Source organism: Mercenaria mercenaria, chromosome 14 (assembly GCF_021730395.1).
Source record: "Mercenaria mercenaria strain notata chromosome 14, MADL_Memer_1, whole genome shotgun sequence".
Lineage (NCBI taxonomy): Eukaryota > Metazoa > Mollusca > Bivalvia > Venerida > Veneridae > Mercenaria > Mercenaria mercenaria.
The window spans coordinates 30,090,913-30,113,328 of NC_069374.1; the positions used below are offsets into that span (position 1 = coordinate 30,090,913).

General features: G+C 36.0%; 1 protein-coding gene across 1 annotated transcript in view; it reads left to right on the plus strand.

Moving 5' to 3' along the window:
* LOC123527148 (uncharacterized) overlaps positions 1-15,217 on the plus strand; it is a 37,160-nt gene extending 21,943 nt beyond the window's left edge. The window contains exons 7-12 of the mRNA XM_053523150.1: positions 599-689; positions 2,516-2,788; positions 4,903-5,123; positions 6,767-6,931; positions 7,372-8,267; positions 8,687-15,217. Coding sequence (XP_053379125.1) covers positions 599-689; positions 2,516-2,788; positions 4,903-5,123; positions 6,767-6,931; positions 7,372-8,267; positions 8,687-9,416 — 2,376 coding nt within the window. The 3' untranslated portion in view covers positions 9,417-15,217. The remainder of the gene's footprint in view (positions 1-598; positions 690-2,515; positions 2,789-4,902; positions 5,124-6,766; positions 6,932-7,371; positions 8,268-8,686) is intronic.
* The last annotated feature ends 7,199 nt before the right edge of the window (positions 15,218-22,416 follow it).

A 22,416-nucleotide genomic window follows, 5' to 3' on the forward strand; every position in this document is an offset into this window, starting at 1 on the left:
TGGTGGTTTAAGCCCAGTAAGGCAGATGATATACAAGAGACATAACTTCTGTAGCTGATTTTACATATATAACTCAAAAGTTGTGTCCCTTTATTCTGTGGTATTCTTGGAAGTAAGTAATTGAAATAATTTATAGCAAAAGAGTGTTTTAACACTATTCATGCACTATGGGCGGTTATACGTCGGGTGTAATAATTTCACGAGGGCGCAGCCCGAGTGAAATTATTTGTACCTTGTATTACCGCCCAAGTGTATAAATAGTGTTAAAACAGGGTTTTGCTATAAATTATTTCGATTCTAATATGCTCTTATTCTAAACCAGTACATAAAATATAGTAGCGTGCTTTCTTGGTCGCAACAAAAACATTGACGTCACCGCATGTTAACGTGACGTCATTCTAGCGTAAGAGTGTGTGAGAAAAGCATATTAGAATTGTAGTTTTACATTTATTAAATGAATGAAATAGGTGTTCTCTTTAAGAAAACGAAATGTTTCAATAGTTCTGTTTAATTGCATCAGTAGTTATAAGCTGCCAAAGCTAAGGAAGGCCCAGAATCAAATTAGAAGTATAATATTATTTCTGATATACATTTACAGAGCACTGTACAGCTTTCCAACTCTAATGCTTCACTGGCAAGCTCTGACGGTTTTGAAGCTGAACCAGGGACTGTTAAAGTCAAAAAAAGGGGTAAGGATTTTAGCTCGACTATACGAAGTATAAGGAGAGCTATCCTACTCACCTCGGCGTCGGCGTCTTTCCGTGTCCCCACCTTGGTTAAAGTCTTTTTACACTTTCCCTTTTTTCAACTTTTCTCTGTAATTACTTGATGGATTTGATTCAAACTTGAAATACTTATTCCTCATCATCATCCACATCATCTGATATAAGGGCCATAACTCTGGCACCAATATTTCATGATTTATCCCCCCTTTTCACTTAGATTTTCAGGTTAAAGTTTTGATGCACTTTCACTCTATCTCTGTTATTACTGAATGGATTTGATTCAAACTTAAAATAGTTGTTCAACATCATCACCCACATCATATGACGCAAGGTGCATAACTCTGGCACCATTTTTTCATGAATTATTCACCCTTTTCACTTAGAATTTCAGGTTAAAGTTTTGGTGCACTTTCACTCTACCTCAAATAGTCAAAAAATGCACATTTTCACCTAATTATGTGCCTCACTCAGAAAGTATTTAATGTAAAATCATGAAACCTTGCTCGAGTCTTTATCCTAATGTGACCTTGCACACTTGGCATTCTTCTTGAGAATTTTAGCATTTATTACAGAGTTATGGCCCTTGGAATAGCCAAAATAGTGGATTTTTTGTTTGTCATGCTCATAGCTCAAAATGTATATGGTATGGAATAATGAATCCTTTTCATAATTTTTATTTTGAGGCTATAAGACTGCAAACATTTGAATTATTTCCCCTTATTTGTGACAAATGTACCAGTGGGGGGACACCCTGTGTCCTACAGACACATTCTAGTTTAAATAGGGACAACTTTTTCAAAGTCGTTTAAGTATCCATTGTACAGGACCTTATGGCAAAACATGTAATGGTCAGGTAGATTGTTGGTAAAGATGTTGTTCGTTTATGAAATATTAGTGTTTCAATGATATACTCCTTATGGGTCAATCACACTACACCGCATAGCTTTAACTGACACCCAGCTTATAGAGAAATTGCAACAGAAAGTTATCTGGTGACGAAAGGCATCTCTCGATGCTTCTCGGTGCTCTGGCTATTGGTATATGGGGCACATAAAACGCACAATGACCACAAGATTAACGCACATATATAGGATGAACAACGTTCAATTAACGGATATCATCATACTAGTAACGGACTTGTAAGAAACTGACGAAACGTTCTTGTCTGTTATTGTCTGTTGAACATACGTTACATCCATTGCATGTCCGGTAGTAGTCTGGCCGAGAATTAGGTCCGCCGGACAAGAACGGATGCGAACCGGACAAGTACAGAATAAGGAACGCACGAGTAACGAACAAAACGCATATCAGCGCATTGCTACCGTACATCTAATGGACAACTTTGTCCGGTGGTGTACGTTCTAAATTTTGAACATGCTCAAAACCTTCCACTGGATAAAACGAACATTGCAGGACAAGGAGGGCAGGTGCCGCATGGGAAATGGAAAAGAAACGCATGCGAAGGAACACGAACTGAAAATTTTGTTATATGTTGGAAGTCTGTAAGCACTATACGGTGTAGTGTGACTGAGACTTAAACGTTAATGATAACAGAAACAGTTTATACAGAGCTAAACTTTGTGGATTCAAAACAAATTGAATGTAATACATTTAGTTTTCAGCATTTGATTTTCAAAATCAAAATCATCCACATTTTGTTTATACATTCCTATTGTGTAGGCTTTCTGTAAATTCCCTGCAAAGTTTTGAAAGCTCGATTGTGCCTGCTGTCCTTGTTTATTATTTATAAGTATGAGTTCATCTTGCAAGACAAAATTTATGTTTTATAGACCAGTCAGGGTTGAAGACAGCCAAGATGGGAACATTCGCTTTTAAGGCCACCCAGTTCTTTGAATCTCTTGGAAGGAAATCATCTGTCAGGAAAACTACAAGTACTAGCTCAGAAAGATCACCGTCAGTTGAGAGAGTGCGGCATTCGTCCGGATCTCAGTCCTCCCTCTGTGAAATGTCAGAGAAATTGAGCCCCGTCACCCCAGACTCACACATAGAAGAGTCTCCGCTTGAGCCACCCATTGAGATGAAGAAACATATAAAGCATCAAGGTTTGTTTTAACAGTGTTTGAGATGTAGAATTCTCTCATATGAGGAAGCTATACAGCCACCTATGGAAGGCCGGTGGTTCTACCCAGGTGCATATCCATGATGAAGTACGGCCCAGAGGGGCACCTAAGGTCTTCCATCAGCTTGTAAAGCTGAAATTGAACTGAAATGTTAATACATGAATGGTCCGTCGAAGCTGAATGATGAATGAAATACATAATGACATAATATTAACTGTTTATGTTTTTAACCTATAGACAAATAAAGTTGTGTTCTTCCTATGATGTAACATAACTAGCAGTTAACACATATCCTGGAAGTATTCATATTTATTTCAGACGACTTTTTAGCCCGAGTATACGAAGTATATGGAGAGCTGTCCTGACGTTGGCATCTGTCCACGTCTACACCTTGGTTAAAGTTTTGACAACTCACACAAGTATTTCATGAATAATGTCCCTTTTCGCTTAGAATTTCAAGTTAATTTTGATAAACTTTACTATATTTTTGTTATTACGTAATTGATTTGATTTTAAAGTAGTTCTTTTACATCATTGTTCATCATATTACACAAGGTCTGTAACTCTGGCACAAATATTTCAAGCATTATGTCCCCTTTCATTTTGATGCTTTCCCCAATATATCTGTGTTGTTACTAAACAGATTTGATTGACATTTAAAATGTTGTTCCACAACTTAGCACACAAGGTCCATAACTTAAAGGTGGTCAATCACATTTAAACAATATTTAATGGCATTTTTTACTTTTTGTATATTCTGGTAGAGAATTATTTAAGGAACAAAAATACCGATTACATAGAGTTAGATTCCTATTTGAAATGTATATTTTATTATTTTTATAAAATTTTGTAATTACTCCCCTTTAATATGAAAGTATATAAAAAGCTGGGTATTTCTTTTTATTTCGATACAATGTCTAGTTTTACATTTGCATTTGATAGACATATCAACTATTGAACAATCTGAACCAAAGTGCAAGTTTTAAAGCTGTGTGTAGCTTCTGAATTCATTTATTTCCAATCTATCTTGGTTGCGCAACCAAGATAGGCAAAGGGAGGTAATAATAATTTTTCAAACTTGCGTTTCTAATGAATTCCATCTAAATACATAATTTTTAATGCAAATATTTTACACATATATTACAATATGTCTAATATTTATACATTTCCTTAGGCAAAGTATGTTTATCAAATTTATACTTATGATAAAATAACTCTATCTTGGTTGGGCAACCAGGATAGGAAAATGAAATTTTAAAAATACCTCCAGTGAAAATCTATTTTTTATTAAGTGTTAAGTGAACATAAATGAGTGTAAATGATCAGATGCTAAAGTTTCGAACATATCTGTTACATGGCCAAAATCTGATTATCCACCTTTAACTCTTGTAACAATTTTTATGAATGATCCCCCCTTTTAACTTAGAATTTCAGGTTTTTTAATTTTCACAGTGTCTTATTAATCACTGAATGGAATTGATTCTTACTAAAAATAGTTGTTACACATTATTAGGCACATGATAAGACACATTGTGCATTACTCTTGCAGAAATGTTCCATAGATTATGTCCCTTTATTTTAGTTAATGTCACTCTATCTGTATTATTAATAAATGAATTTGACTTAAACTGTCGTCCAATATTCTATATTGGTATTGGAGTCATTAAACACACCATTGATAGCTCCAGCTTTCTCAGATGTGCCATATTTCACTGTCAAGCATTGAAATAGATGAGCACACTGTCTCGTATTTCAGCTGTTGTCAAATATTTTGTTGAGGACTACTTTTTATGTTAGTTGTTGTTGTATCAATGCTCAAAATTGAATCCCCAATGAATGAGCAATTTTCAGTATCTGATCTTTGTATTTTGAAATCTACAAGTCCATGCATTTTTGTAAAAACCATAAAATTTGATGCACATGAAATTAAATGATTTCAAAGTGTATCATTTAGATACTCTTGCTAGATGGTGCATTTGGCTTGAATGCAAATGGTAAATCTGATTCCATGTGTTCTGCGAAATAGTCCTGTTTGTATGACATTATGTAAATTATTTACAAATCAAATGTATTTGTGTGTTGAAATGTGCTTTTAGGTTATGTAGATATCTACAGTAGTTTTAACAAGCGAAAATGGGGAAAACGGTGGTGTCTGGTTCACGAGAACAATTTTGAATGTTACCGCACACAGACCAGTGATGTATGTGAATTAGAATTTCTCCTCAGGAACTGCATTTTGAGACGAGCTATTGAAGAAACAAAAAGTGAACTTGGTCTCATGTTGTTAGAAAATGACAGGGAAAAGATTACAATAGAGGTAGGTTTCCCTTGATATATGTCATATTGCGATGCTTTTTACAAGACTGATAAAGGGCCTGCATGGACGAGCAGTTAAATTTACTGACTTTGAATCGCTTGTCCCTCATTTTGTGGATTGGAGACATTGCATGGGTGAAGTCAGCCAGCTGGCTTGTAGGAGGTTTTTTGGTTCTAGCCGGGTATACCCACATATGCCTCATATAGTGCTCAGAGGGGCACCTGGAGTCTTCCTCCTGCATAAAAAGCTGGAAAGTTGCCGTATGACCTATTATTGTGTTGATATGACGTCAATCCACTTGATACCCAGGGGAGACATAGTTTATCCAGAATGATTTGATAAATGACATTGTGTGTGATTTTGTCCTCCCCCTCTGATTTATGTGGAGAAGTTGGCAGCAGCATTTGAAGAACAAGTTAGTACTGGTACAAGATGCAGGAACACTGGTTATGGTAATTGTCTGCAGTTACATAACTGACACAATGCTACAGATTTGTAGGTTTTTACCAGAGTGTACGTCGTTTCGTCTGGCTTTTTCAAAAGACATAGCTCTTCCAAACCTTGAAATGGATTTCTATGTACTCTCTTTCAATAACTTTGGGTATATTATTATCCCCCGCCGATGAAATCGGGAGGGGGGTATTGAAATGGCGTTGTCCGTCCGTCCGTCCGTCCGCAGCCATTTCTCAGTAACTACTTGGTAGAATTTCATAAAACTTGAAATAAACATGAACCAGCGTACTGCGATGATGCCCTTCAAGTTTTTTTTCAATTGGTCAATTTCTCTTAGAGTTATTGCCCTTGATTTAATGAAAAATGCACAGATATCCGTCCGCAGCCTTTTCTCAGTTACTAGCAGGTAGAATTTCATCAAACTTGAAATAAATATGAACCAACATACTTTGATGATGCCCGTCGTATTCTTTTTTTATTGGTCAATTTTCCATATAGTTATTGCCCTTTAATTGTTTAAAAATCCACAGATCTGTACATAACAAACCAACCAATTGGAAGAATTTCATTAAACTTCTTTCATTCTTTTCCATGAACATTTATTATAAACATGTGATGTTGTGTACCTACACCTGGTCGCCACCTTACCTTGGTCATATAAAATTGGGCATTGTGCTTACTGCTACAAGTAGACACAGTTGTTTATATGACTGAAAAATTGTAAAAAAAAAGACCTTAAACCTGTACACACAAACACACATTTCTATCATTTCAGCATTATATCGTTTAAATGGCTTTAAAGCCAAACTGAAGGATTTTAATGAAACTAGCATCAGTTCGTTTTTCATTAAGCAGACAAACAACTTTTTGCCATCGGTGCTTGCATCAAAGTGGGTACTGATCATCTTCAGTAACTGTGAAATCTGGTGGGACTAATTTTCATGGAATTCAGGTTTAAGTCCACAAAATTAAATCCTATTAAACATATAAATCTTCCTATTATTAATTATATGTTCAATATTTGAATGCCATAAATTCATACCCCTCGAAAAAACAATGAAATTCCATGCCCTTGAAATTAAATGATTTTACAGTATAGCACTATATGTATCAAAGAATTTGAAAGCTTTATCTATGTATTATTTATCTGACAGAATTTTGTAAATTGATGAAGTTTTGCATTTCCACAGCCTATTAACTGGACAGAACTTGGTTCCTGGCTTCGGATATTGATGCAGGAAACCAGTACACCAGCTACGCCTGAAGGTTTAGAAGGTTACATGGATGACACACACCCATATCATGAAGCTGTTGAGATAACTAGGGTTCCAGATCCTGTAAATAGACTGTCAACAGTAAGTGATTATTAATATTTTCAAACAATTTTTTTTGCATTAGTACATAGGAATCTAATAAAGAAAGAAAGAGAAAGATGCAGCTCTTGCTGATTGTACTGGCACCTTGAAGTAAAGTGTGTGTGATTATGTGTTCAAAGTTTAATACAGTAGTCAATATAAATATGGCTTTCAAGGAAGGACAGTTAACATAAAGACTTGAGCCTAAGTGATACGAAGTTTGGATGAGACATTATAAAGAGGTTAGATACCAGACTTAAAACTTAAGCATTTAACTGACTTTTAAGGAGAACTACCTTGTCATATAGATGAATAGACACAATAAGATAAGGTTGTTCTAGAAACAAATTTCTGTAAGGATTGCAAGCTGAATATGGCTTAAATAAGGTTAAAATCACAGTAGAAGACCAGGTGTTTACTTGTCTTTTTTCTTTTTATAGTTGTCTGTACAATCCAGAGGAAAATCCCTGAAGTCTCCATCTGAGGAACAGGCAAAATTTGGTATTCATGACAATCGAGACAGTGGAATATGTTCTTCAGAATCCACTGATGACAGATTTAACTCACTTGAGAGAAATTTAAACTCTCCTACAGTACATCCTTGTTTTACAGATTCAAGTCTTCCTAGAGTTAGTGTTAGTGACACTGGTGCTATATACACTCAAGTGAGAAAACCAAGTTTGACTGGGTCCACATTGTCCTCAACAACAGAAAGTAGAAAAACTGGAAACAAGTCTAAAGGAAGTTTAGCAAATTTTGAATCAGATGATTTTACTGACAGTGATAAAGTTAAAGCTAGCAGAAATAGTGATGATGATACACTATTCTTTGATTTTGAAATTGAAACGTTTGATAATCCATCCAATAAAAGAGAAAGTAGTTTAGTTGATGAAATAATGTCAGAATTAAGAATACAGCAGAACAACAATAATCATACAGCTGGAGAGGAAATAGATGAATTTTCTGAAAATGCTGATACACAGCCAGATTCTGCTAATACAATCAAAAGGAAGTCGGTTGAATTCAGTCCAACTGTAAATGAATTAAGTCCAATAAAATCATCAGATGTAACACTAACTGTAAATAATTCAGATTTCCTTTGCTCAAGTTTTGTTGAAAACGTTAAGCAAGAGACTGATGATGCAAATGAAATTACCTGTGATAATGGAATGGATTCTGTTAAAGCTAAAACATATGTTAAGGTGTCTTCAGATGATGAAAAAATTCCAGTGGCAGTAAGGAGACATCCATCAAATGTTTCAGCTAAATTTGTTGTAAATGTTACTGAAACGCTTGCAGAGTTAAGGACAAGACTGGTGCAGCTAAAAAAAGACAGGTTTGTAATTTACATGTTGCTTTCTTTTGAAGGCCTTTTTATGTTTTGATCAGGTATTGAGTATTTCAGCAGCTGAAATGAATTTACTTTATGCATCTTAAATGATAAATTCCCTTCATTAATACAACTCATTTGTAGTGTCAACCTTTCGATGTCAACAGTTTTATTCCAATAGATTAAGAAGAAACTAATTAATAAGTATTTAAATTTTGTCTGAAATAATTCTTAATTAAATATTTAAGAGAATTTATATTGAACAAGAGCATATGTTACAGTCATGTGTTTATTAATGCATAAAGTATGCTTCTGTAAGTTTTTGTGTTAATAACTAGAAATGCCACTTAAAAAAAATTGAACTTGCTGGTATATGAATTATATAACTCCTTAATGAATGTTATAAAGATATTATATGGTTTCAGAATCAGTATCAGGGACAGGAAACAACAGATTTCATCAGAAAGAGACAGAGAATTCCTAGAAGCTGAATATGAAAGATTAAACAGGGAATGCAAGAAAGTGTCAGATGAAATTAAACAATTGGAACAATCAGCTGGAATGGGTTTTGAAAACACAGATACAAGTGAGCATAAATTTTATTCAGTTCCTGAACTTCATCATGAAAATGATAAAACTAAAGAACATAGCTCCGGTGACAATGTAGAAGAATTGCACGATAGTACTTCAGACAGGAAAGAAAGAAATGATGCTTCTGAAGAAATAACAAAAAAGGGGGAAGACATTGGAGAATCAGTGTGTACAAATGATGAAAAGACTGGAAATAGCGCAACTGGTAATTCCTGTGATGATGAACCAGCAACAGTTGAAAATGTTACTACAGAAGAAGAAACAGATGTACAAATTGATGATCAAGATAATAATGACATTCCTGATACTCAACAGTCCACCAGTGATGAAAGCAGCAATGGCATATTGACTGAAAATGAGTGCAAAAGTGAAGCAGAAATTGTCTGTGATAATCCTAGTGTGCCAAAATTAAATAATACTCTCAAGGAATGTAAAGAATTGATAAAAGTAAGTGAGGGAGGAAAGAACTCTGAATCAAATTCAGAGAGAAATACCACAGCTAATAATGACTTAGATACACTTTTTGAGGATTTTGCACATAAACTGACGTTAAAAGAAAGTTAATTTCATTTAAAATTAGTTTCATTATGTTTTGGCCAAATGAAATATTGCACAGTCTTATGTGTTAAATTTCTAGCACTTTTCTTTTAAGTCTACAAATAGGTCGGACAAGAATATAGAGTACTAATTCCCTCCTTCAGAATTCGAAATGACCTCATGCGCATATTTCATCAGCAACATTAATTTCTTCATATATCACATAACAATAATAGTCATTTTGCTGTTGATATAAAACCTTGTCAAGTAGATGCATATGGGTTTTGCATATGAGCACAGTCATATTAATCAACTTTGATGTAGCTTAGTCTAATGCATGAGTTTCGGCAACTGGAAAAGTATTTGTATTTTCAAACATGTTCTTTGGAAGTTTGACAAAGAACAATTGTTATTTGTCCATAATAACTGAAAGGGTTCCATTAATAAGTTAGAACACTGACATATGATGTTATGTTTATGTAAAGTACAATAAACACATGAGTTTATACTGAATTTATTAAACAAGTTGAATAAGATGATAAGATGCGAGGTTCTGCAGAGCATTTTATCAATTTTATTCAGCAACGTAATAAATTCATCGCGGAAAGGCACAGTTGTAATATTCTTTTGAGGCGTAAAAAAAAATGTTTGTTTCAGGATTTCCGACCTACCCTAAATTTTTGGCCCAACCCTAAATGTTTTTATGGCCTTGGAGAATATGTTTTTTCAACTTTTTAACAAAAAGTTGCAAAACTGCACTTTTTATGCTTTAAACATGGTCAGTGATATCAGAAATCAACTTACTGATGCTCTAAAGGCATTACCCTCTTATGTGCATTCATTTTTTGGCACAAAAATAATTTCCAAAAAGTCTCCCTTAATAAAAAAAAAATCCAAAAAAAAAAAAAAATTCCAACCTACCTACCCTAATTTTTTATGCCCCCGAAAGGAAGCATATAGTTTTTGAACCATCTCAGTCTGTCGGTCTGTCCGCAATTTTCGTGTCCGGTCCATATCTTTGTCATCGATGGATGGATTTTCAAATAACTTGGCATGAATGTGTACCACAGTAAGACGACGTGTCGCGCGCAAGACCCAGGTCCGTAGCTCAAAGGTCAAGGTCACACTTAGACATTAATGGTCATTTTTCATGATAGTGCATTCCTGTCCGGTCCATATCTTTGTCATCCATGGATGGATTTTCAAATAACTTGGCATGAATGTGTACCACAGTAAGACGACGTGTCGCGCGCAAGACCCAGGTCCGTAGCTCAAAGGTCAAGGTCACACTTAGATGTTAAAGGTCATTTTTCATGATAGTGCATTCGTGTCCGGTCCATATCTTTGTCATCCATGGATGGATTTTCAAATAACTTGGCATAAATGTGTACCACAGTAAGACGACGTGTTGCGCGCAAGACCCAGGTCCGTAGCTCAAAGGTCAAGGTCACACTTAGACCTTAAAGGTCATATTTCATGATAGTGCATTGATGGGCGTGTCCGGTCCATATCTTTGTCATTCATGCATGGATTTTAAAATTATTGGGCATGAATGTGTACCACAGTAAGACGACGTCTCGCGCGCAAGATCCAGGTCCGTAGGTTAAAGGTCCTAAACGCTAACATCGGCCATTACTATTCATTCAAAGTGCCATCGGGGGCATGTGTCATCCTATGGAGAAAGCTCTTGTTTGGGCATGTTACCGGAAACAAAGATATTTTTTTAGGCCTTATCACATGAAAGGTTTTCCTGCAGAAACACCACTATTCCTTGTTTCTTTATCTGTTATACACAAAGTCAATTCGACCAGTGTGTCCTACACTAAAAACAATGTCAAAGCTTTATTACACTAGTCTAGTGTAATACCTAAATATTAAATGGATTTGTTTCATTTACATGTTGTCAAACATGTGAGACACTTTATCTGATTTTAAACTGAAACAAGGTACATAATAATTAATTAATTAATAAGTTCTTTTTGGTAAATGAACAAATAGTCAGTGCGCTTTGACGAAAATAGCCCTGATTGAGATCCAAACTTTACAGTTGCTATAATTGCAATGATTTCATTTTATTAATAAATGACCTGGTTAAATGCATCCATACACTTGAATGTACACTACTGGAGATTTAACAATTTTGTAAACAATAAAACAACTATGACTTGAGCCATGACAGTGGATTCTCATTTACAGATCACTATAACTCTAAATCTTTTATTGGTGTATTGAAACATGTATAATTACAATTATTGTGCTGTAATAGAAGTTTGAAACCAAATTTTTACACATATTAGAGTCAGCTGTTAATATTTGCATTATTTATCAGTGAGAATTTAAGGAGTATTGTTGATTAAGCCATTTTTATATGCCCGTCTCTTAAAGAGCGTGGCGTATTATGTGAAACCCTGTTGCATGCGGCGTCCAAAAGCATGTCCGCTCTCTAAGTCAGACAGTTTTCATCTGATCTTCACCAAACTTATTGATAATATTTGTCGGCATAATATCTCGGCCAAATTCGATAACCAGCAAAATTGCACTAGGCACTCTTGATTTATTGCCCTTGAATTACTCGAAATCTGCAAATTTAGCCTTGTCCGTCCTAAGTCAAATAGCTTTCATCCGATCTTCACCAAATTTGGTGACACTGTTTGTGGGCATAATATGTCGGCCAAGTTTGATTACCAACAAAATCGCCTTAGGCACTCTCGGATTATTGCCCTTGAATTACCAGAAAAAACTGCCTGCAAATTAAGCCTTGTCCGCTCTCTAAGTCAAACAGTTTTCATAATGATCTTCACCAAACTTGCAGATAATGTTTGTAGGCATAATATCTCAGCCATATTCAATAACCAGCCAAATCGCCCAAGGCACGCTTAGATTATGGCCCTTGAATTACTCCAAATCTGCTAATTTAGCCTTGTTTACTCTCAATGTCGAACAGTTTTCATCCGATCTTCACTAAACTTGCTGACAATGTTTGTGGGCATAATATCTCGGCCAAGTTCGATAACCAGCCAACTCGCCCTAGGCACTCTTGGATTATGGCCCTTAAATGAGGCCAAGTTCGATGATGGGCATACTTTGTGACAGTCTGCCACTCTTGTTCCTAAATGTTATTAAGTTTTTAAAAGTTCAGAAAAAAACTGGACAAGGTATTTTCACTCTGTTCCGTTTTGTGCTACATGTTTTTTTATGCCCCAAGTGGCAAAATACATGGGAATCATGTAGTGTTTGAACTGCCTGTCTGCCCATCTGTCACACTATACATGTATTGTGAAGTCGGTTCCACCTTCTGTTTTATCCAATTCCAACAAATCATAGTGTACAACTTCATTAGATCACTAGATTCTTAACCTTGTGTTATCATCCTACTGTTCTTATTCAATTTAACTTCATATACATCATTACCATGAAGTGGACATGCACATTTTATCATTAGTTTTATGTCCAATAAGTTAACTATATCTGTACCATCCATTCGCAACTCATCCAATTGTTTCCATCCAGTCCAAATGAAATTTTGTATAGATCATCACAAAATCCTGAAGTTGCCATGCAAGTATTTTTAAAACTTTAATGTCTGATCATTATGTTCTGAGTTGTGCTTCTTTCCGTAGCTTAACAATATTACAGCTACATCTGTACCTTGTGTACTAAACTCATCAGGTCCAATTCAAATGAGTCTTGACATACAAAATTAATATGAAGGTGACACGTGCATATTGCTAGGAATGTTATCTATTTGATTATTACGTTTTAGCTCGACTATTCAAAGAATAGATAGAGGTATTGAGTTTTGTTTTTATATGTAAGCTGTTATCTCAGTAACCACTTGAGGGAATAGAATGAAACTTCACTCACCTATTGACTGTGATACACTGACTTACATTGCATAAGTTCCATATCTTTATTTTGCATTTTTACAAAATTATGCCCCTTTTTTGACTACTAATGGGAATGAATTGAAACTTCACATAATTGTCCATTGTAATAAGCTGATATGCATTGTACAGGTTTCATTACCCTGTTTTGCTATTTTACAAAATTATGCCCACTTTTCGACTTTAATATTCATTCAATTGACAAGACTGTTAAATAGTCGGGCGTTGCTGTCCTCAGACAGCTCTTGTTCAGTTACGTCCCCTCTTTTGAATTGACAATGATACATTGCATAAATACCCTTTTGTCTTACCTCCTACAGTCTTTATCTTAACGAAACCTGGTATATGTCAAGAGCATGAAGTGTTTTGCACATGCATATTCTTGGGACATGTCCAATAACCCTTGCAGAAATATTTTCCTGTTCTCGGGAAATCCCAGGACATTCCTGGGATTTTCAGGATAACAGGAAAGCATAGGTTACTTGGAGTTATGGTGTCTTGTCTTTTTCCTGTTCATAGGAAAATCCTGGGATTGTCCCATTCCCATTTAATGGCACGAAAAGTCCCAGGACTTTTCCAGGAATTCCCTAGGTATTTTCAGGACAATATTCCTGGGACTTCATGGTATAATCCCATGATTTCCTGTTCCTTTTTCGCACGGGAATGTTTTCTTGAGCTATGCTCCTTTCTAGACAGGATGTTTATGGGAACAGTTGTTGCGGGCTTGCAAGCTGCATCTGCTAAAGTTGTTTGCTTTCAAGCAGTTCTTATCAAATGTTCACCCTCCTTGGTCACAATGTTTGTTGGCATAATTTCTTGTCCAAGTTTGATATCCATCAGGATTATCCCAATGACTCTGGAATTTATGGTCCTTGAGGTACTCAAATTTTCAAACAGGCAGTGTCTGCATTCTAACCCAAGTATTTCCTATAAATTGTGTTCACCATTCTTGGTCAAAATGTTTACGCCCAAGCTCAAAAACCAGCTAACCTTTGCTGGATCCTCCAAGTGTTTCTAGAGCTATGGTCCTGGAATTACTCAAAATTATGAAATTTGTCAGTGTATGCTCTCTAACTTTTGCAGTTCTTGTCCAATGTTCACCATGCTAGGTTATATTACTACTGGGGATAATATTTCAAACATGTACGATAATCAGCTAGATATTCAGTCACTCTTGAGTTATGACCCTTGAATTGCTTAAAACTGAGAACATTGACAGTGTTCACTAAATAACATAACCAGCTTTTATCCAATGTTCACTATTGGTCAGAATATTTATTCACATATTGCCATCGCCAAGTTCCATATCTAGCTAGATAGTCTTGTCATCTTGAGTTACGGTACTCGAGTTAGTTGAAATTGAGAAAATTTACAACTTGTCTGCTCAGAAAGTAGATAATTATATAAGGCAAAATCAATATGTTGCAATGGGTGATTTTTTTGGCAGTTTGGCACTCTTGTTTGAATTTAACAATCTGTCCCTCGTATACTTAAGTTTCCTACATTTTCCATCCACTTCAAATGGAACTATTACGGTATCAATAATAATATATGCACACAATGTCTGGATTTTAATTTTTTATTTTTAGTGATGGCTTATTACTTACTGAACAACTTAACAACTTCATCTATAACTTGTGTAGAATTACACAACTCCTACAACTTTCATTAAGCTTTAATGGAACCTGGTAAACAACATCAACGTGAAGTGGACAAGAATTTCATATTTTTCTTTTTAAGATATCCGCCCCAATTTTGACTTCATATTTTGTTGTATGTATAACAATCATTTTCAGGGAGTGTGTGTCCTACAGTTTTGACATCATTTTTGTTATTGTTATGTTTTACCACACTATTTTATATGTACCATGCTTTTATTGATTATATGCTATACAATTTTAGAAGACATTCTTTATATCCTGCAATAAATTTATGACAATGTGACCTTTGTTTTACTTTATATAAGGACACTATTTTGAAACTAGGTATATTATGCGCTCGACATTTTTTGTTAGGATCTCTAAAATGGCTTCAAGATGATAGTACTAACAGGATCTGCAGCAAGTGCTGTATAAACATGGAAGACATAACTCATGTATGATTCTATAGTATTTGAAATATTATTCGCAGTTTACCTCCTACGATTATAACATTGAGAAAATTTACCCCAGTTTTATTATGCACAAGCTATTCAAGTGCCAAACGGTTGTAAAACAACATTTCAAAAGCATAGTCACATGACCAACATGTCCACTTACGTGCAGAACCATGAACATATGAGCCATGCAATGAGAAAACCAACATGGTGGGTTTGCGACCAGCAAGGATCCAGACCAGCCTGCGCATTCGCGCAGTCTGGTCAGGATCCATGCTGTTCGCTTTCAAAGCCTATTGCAATTAGAGAAACTGTTAGCGAACAGCATGGATCCTGACCAGACTGCGCGGATGCGCAGGCTGGTCTGGATCCAGGCTGGTCGCAAACCCACTATGTTGGTTTTCTCATGGTGCAGCTCATATTTTGAACTCTGTGAAATCTTTCTCAGGTATGATACAACAGAGATATCGTGAAAATATGACACAGTAACAATGAGACATCTAGCTAAAAAAATAAATATAATAATACTTTGTTAAATGATAAAATCTATGCATGTTTTTGATTTGATAAATCTTTTCCTAAATGGTTAGGGAATACACGTTCATAAATAATCTGTTATGAGGGATATGAATTGTAACAACCTGTAAACCGAATACTTAATTATCAGCAGTTAGTGAAAAATCTGGCGTGGCTAGAATTGAAATAATAATTGTGCTCTTAGTGGGTAAAATATATGCAGTCATTCGGAAGAATGATTAACTCATTTGCTATACTCTGGTGGTTTAATCATTGCATATCCGAAGTGAGAAAACATGATTTCAGTCTCCATTGACATTGCTGAAGGCAAACAACATGCTCCCTGTCTTGCTCTCATGTCTTTGCTAAAGGTGGAAAGCATGCTCTCTGTTTTAATTGATTTTGATGAAAGTGGAAAGCATGCTATTTTTTCCATTGTCTCTGCTTTAAAAAGAAAAAAACATGCATGCCCTCTGTCTTCATTCTCTTTGCTAAAGGTCGAAAGCATGCTTTCTGTCTCCATTGTCTTTTCGTAGGAAGGAGAACATGCTTTCTGTCTTTAATAAACCCCCACAAAACGAAGTTCGTAGTGGGGGTGTATATAGGAGTGAGCTTTCTGTCGTTCTGTTGGTTTTCATGGTTTCCGAATGATAACTCATGAAAGGCTTTACCAATTTAAATAATGTTTGGTACACAGATGTAACATCAGAAAATACAGGTCAAGTTCGACTTTGGGGTCAGTAGCTCAATGGTCAAGGTCACAGTGACCCTGAACAATTATACGGTTTCTGGATGTTATCTTGAGAACGCTTCGGTCTGGGAACATACATTTTGGTACACAGGGTGTAACATCATGAAATACAGGTTAAGTTCGACTTTGAGGCCAGTAGGTCAAGGTCACAGTGACTCAGAACAGTTAAACGATTTCCGGATGATAACTTGAGAACGCTTGGGTCTAGGATCATATTTTTTTACACAGGTGTAACATGATAAAATACAGGTCAAGTTCAACTTTGAGGCTAGTAGGTCAAAGGTCAAAGTCATAATAACACGAAACAGTTAAATGGTTTCCGGATGATAACTTGAGAACGTTTGGGCCTAGGATCATGAAAATTAATAGAGAAGTTTGTTATGACTAGCAGATGACTCCTAATGATTTTGAGGTCAGTAGGTCACAGGTCAAGGTCACAGTGACCCAGAACATTTAAACGGTTTTCGGACAAAAACTTCAGAACGCTTGGGACTAGGATCACGAAACTTAATAGGGAGGTTGGTCATGACCAGCAGATGACCCGCATTGATTTTGAGTTCCAAAAGTCAAAGGTCAGAGTGACCCGGAACATTTAAACTTTTCCGGACAATAACGTGAGAACGCTTGGTCAGTAGGTCAAAGGTCAAGCAAGTTCGGCTTTGACATTAGCTTAGTTCTGTGACAAGGCCATATTGTGGGGGTATAATTCGTCACGCCTGTGACGACCCTAGTGGTCTTTGCTGAAGGTTTAAAGCATGCCTTCTGTCTCCATTTTCTTTTCTGAGGCTGGAGAGCATGCTCTCTGCCATCATTGTCTTTACTGAACTAGGAAATCATACTCTCTGTCTCCATTGTCTTTTCGTATGCAGGAGAGCAATGCCATGCTATATGTCGTCATTGTCTTTGATGAAGCGGTAAAGCATACTCTGTTTCCATCGTCATTACTGAAGGAGAAAAGGAAATGCATGATCTCTCTCTATTGTCTATGCAGAAGAAGGAAAGGATGCTCTCTGTCTCTGTCTCCGTTGTCTTTGCCGAAGGAGGAAAACATAACTCTATTGAATTTGCGGAAGGTATAAATCATGCTCCCTCTGTCCATTATCTTTTCATATACTGTGTTAGGTGAAGGAGGAAAGCATGCTTAATGTCTCAATTGCCTTTGCTGAAGAACAAAGTATATATCTGTCTTTATTGTTTTGCTGAAGGCGGAAAACATGTTCTATGTCTCCATTGTCTTTGCTGAAGGCAAAAAGCATGCTCTCTGTCTTCGTTGTCCTTGTTGAAAGAGGAAAATATCTTTTTCCCCATTGCATTTGCTGAAAGAGGAAAGCATGCTCTCAGTCTCCATTGACTTTGCTGAAGGAGGAACGCTCTGTTTCCATTTTCTTTGCCAGGGAAGAAAAACGTGCTCTCTGTTCCCATTGTTCTTGCTGAAAAAGGAAAGAATGCTCACTGGCTCCATTGTCTTTGCGGACAGACGGAAGCATGCTCTCTGTCTCCGTTGTCTTGCTGAAGGAGGAAAGCGTACTCTCTGGTTCCATTGTCTTTGCATGCTTGCTGTCCGTCTCCGTTGTCTTTGCTGAGGGAGGAAATATTGCTCTCTGTCATCAATGTCTTTGATAAAGGAGGAAAGCGTACTTTGTCTCCATTGTCGTCGCTGAAGGGGGAAGGTGTACTCTGTCTATAACTCTATAACTGTTTTTTTTTTTTATAAATATTTACAAATATTAAACAGCATTATTTTCATAATTATCAATTATTCTCGAAATATGCACTATAGAAAAATATACAATGATATCAAAACATTATTTATATTCCAAACTCTTAATTAATATTTTTCCGTTATAAATATTTACAAATATTAAATAGCAATTTTTGTCATAATTATCAAATATTCTCAAATGGCAACGATAATTTTGGCAAATCCTTTATACGTTTTTATTAGCTCGACTATTCGAAGAATAAGTAGAGCTATCCTACTCATCACGGCGTCGGCGTCGGCGTCACACCCTGGTTAAGTTTTTCGTACAGTCCACATTTTGACAAAGTCTTTTGAGATAAAGCTTTGAAACTTTCAACACTTGTTTACCATCACCATATCCAGTTATAGACAAGAGTACATAACTCTGTCAAGTATTTTGACAGAATTATGGCCCCTTTTGACTTAGAAATCTTGGTTAAGTTTTTCGTACCAGTCTACATTTTGACAAAGTCTTTTGAGATAAAGCTTTGAAACTTTTATATCTTTTATAGTCTCTATCAATAGGCAAGAGTACATAACTCTGTCATCATTTCCGGCTGAATTATGGCCCTTTTTGAACTTGGAAATTGGTTCTGTTTTCGTATACAGTCAAACCTGTCTATAAAGACCCCTCTTGGGAGAGCCAAAATGTGGTCTTTATTGGGAGGTGGTCTTTATTCACAGGTTAAAATACACTGTAAATGTTAAAATGGGAAACAAAACGTGTGGTCTTTAGAGCCAAGTGGTCTCTGTTCAGAGGTAGTCTTAAACTCAGGTTTAACTGTATGTCCATGTTTTGTCAAGACTATTTGACATATGGCTTTTAAACTTTTAAACTTGTTTATCAATATGATTTCCATCTGTAGGCAAGAGTAGATAACTCTGACAACTATTTTGGCTGAATTATGGCCCTTTTTCGTCTTTGAAATTTTTGCCAAAACTATTTGAACTGTGGCTTTGTAACTTTTAACACTAGTATATCAACATGATTTCCATCTGTAGGCAAGTGTACATAACTGTAACAACTATTTTGACTGAATTATGACCCTTTTTGGACTTGGAAATTAGTAAAAATTTTCAAGTCAATATTTTGCCTAGCATATATCTTAACATATTTGCCATCAGGGTCACACATTGCCATTTAGTGCAAGACTAATCAAAATCCACATATACAGGAACACTTTTTGTTTAATCCATTTTTAGCTCACCTGTCACAAAGTGACAAGGTGAGCTTTTGTGATTGTGCTGCGTCCGTCGTCCGTCCGTGCGTCCGTAAACTTTTGCTTGTGACCACTCTAGAGGTCACATTTTTAATGTGATCTTTATGAAAGTTGGTTAGAATGTTCATCTTGAAGATATTTAGGTCAAGTTTGAAACTGGGTCACGTCGGATTCAAAACTAGGTCAGTATGTCAAATAATAGAAAAACCTTGTGACCTCTGTAGAGGCCATATTTTTCATGGGATCTGCATGAAAATTGGTCAGAATGTTCATCTTAATTATATCTAGTTCAATTTTGAAATTGGGTCAACTGCGGTCCGAAACTAGGTCAGTAGGTCTAAAAATAGAAAATTCTTGTGACCTCCCTAGAGGCCATATTTTTCTTGGTTCTTCATGAAAATTGGTCAGAATGTTCACCTTAATGATATCTAAGTCAAGTTTGAAACTGGGTCACGTGCGATCCAAAACTAGGTCATTAGGTCAAATAATAGAAAAACATTGTGACATCTCTGGAGATCATATTTTTCAGGGGATCTGTATAAAAATTGGTCAGAATGTTCAGCTTTATGATATGTAGGTCAAGTTCGAAACTGAGTCACGCGTGGTCAAAAACTAGGTCAGTATGTCAAATAATAGAAAAACCTTGTGACCTCTGTAGAGGGCATATTTTTCACGAGATCTGCATGAAACTTGGTCAGAATGTTAATCTTGATAATATCTAGGTCATGTTTGAAACTGGATTACAGGCGGTCAAAAACTAGGTCAGTAGGTCAAATAATAGAAAAACCTTGTGACCATTCTAGAGGCCATAGTTTTCATCGGATCTGTATGAAAGTTGGTCTGAATGTTCATCTTGATGATATCTAGGTCAGTTTTGAAACCGGGTTAATTGCGGTCAAAAACTAGGTCACTAGGTCTCAACATAGAAAGACCTTTTGACCTCTCTAGAGGCCATATTTTTCAATGGATCTTCATGAAAAATGGTAAGAATGTTCACCTTTATGATATCTAGGTCAAGTTCGAAACTGGGTCACATGCGGTCAAAACTAGGCCAGTACGTCTAAAAATAGAAAAACCTTGTGACCTCTCTGGAGGCCATATTTTTTCATGAGATCTTCATGAAAATTGGTGAGAATGTTCACATTGATGATATCTAGGCCAAGTACAAAACTGGGTCACATGCCTTCAAAAACTAGGTTTTTATGTCAAATAATAGAAAAACCTTGTTACCTCTCTAGAGGCCATATTTTTCGATGGATCTTCATGAAAATTGATCAGAATTTTTATCTTGATGATATCTAGGTCAAGTTCAGAAGTAGGTCATATGAGCTCAAAAACTAGGTCACTATGTCAAATAATAGAAAAAACGACGTCATACTCAGTTCATGTGGGGGCTGTTGAGCGATTCAGGACCATCATAGTCCTCTTGTTTTTCTTTTGTCTGAATATCTATGGAAATATGTTGACCCCTTCTTCAATCAATTCTTCAGTAGACGGGCGAGCTGTCATCTGACAGCTCTTGTTAGCTCACCTGTCACATAGTGACAAGGTGAGCTTTTTTTGATCACCCTTCGTCCGTCGTCTGTGCGTGAGTGCGTCCGTCCGTCAACAATTTCTTGTCTGCATGAGGTTTCATTTATAATTTTATTTTAACCAAACTTGCACACAACTTGTATCACCATAAGATCTTGGTTCCTGTCTTGAACTGGCCTGATCCCAATATGGGTTCCAGAGTTATTGCCCCTGAAATGGCCAAAATTAGCTATTTTGGCCTTGTCTGCACAATAGCAGCTTTATTTATGATTTGATTTTTACCAAACTTGCACACAACTTGTATCACTATAAGATCTTGGTTCTTTTTTTTAACTGATCAGAATCCATTATAAGTTCCAGAGTGATGGCCCCTGAAAGAGCCAGAATTAGCTATTTTGACCTTGTCCGCACAATAGCAGCTTCATTTATGAGTTAAATTTAATCAAACTTACACAAAACTTGTGTCATCATAAGATCTCGGCTCCTTTTTTGAACTGGCCAGCACAATAGCAGCTTCATTTATGATTTGATTTTAACCAAACTTGGATGCAACTTGTATCACCACATGATCTTGGTTCCTTTCTTGAACTGGCCAGATTTCATCATGGAGTCCAGAGTTATGGCCCCTTAAAGGTCCAAAATTTGCTATTGTGGCTTTTGCAGCCATTTAAAGACTTCATTTATGGTTTGATTTGATACAAACTTCCAAAATATCTTCAACAACAATAAATCTTGGATTCTATTCAAATCTGTCAGATCCAATCGTAGGTTCCAGAGTTATTTTATATCTGATTACCTCCCCTGATTGTAATCAAAGTAGACTTATATTAGTAAGTACTTATAGGACTAACTTAAAATTTCATTATTGTCATTAGTTGCACTGAGACATTCAGAGTAGATAACTATGGACTGATTTTATGTCAAATTACCTCCTTTTATTTCAAATCAAAACGGGTATATCTCCGTAACTAATGAAGATACTGATCTGAAATTTCATTTATGTCAACAGGTGGACTAAATTTATGACAAATTACCTCCTTTTATTTTCTATCTTAATGAATACACCTTAGCAGCTTCTAATGAGATTGGTTTGAAACGATCATATCATTTTGAGCAATAGTGCGCAGGTGAGCGATACAGAGCCATCATGGCCCTCTTGTTTTTCAGAACAAGTCAAAAATACATGATAATCATACGCTACTACATAAAATTATAACTTTGATTTCCAACTATAGGCCTACTACTTTATCTTCCAGTTTCAGAACCATATTCTAAAGCAACTGAACA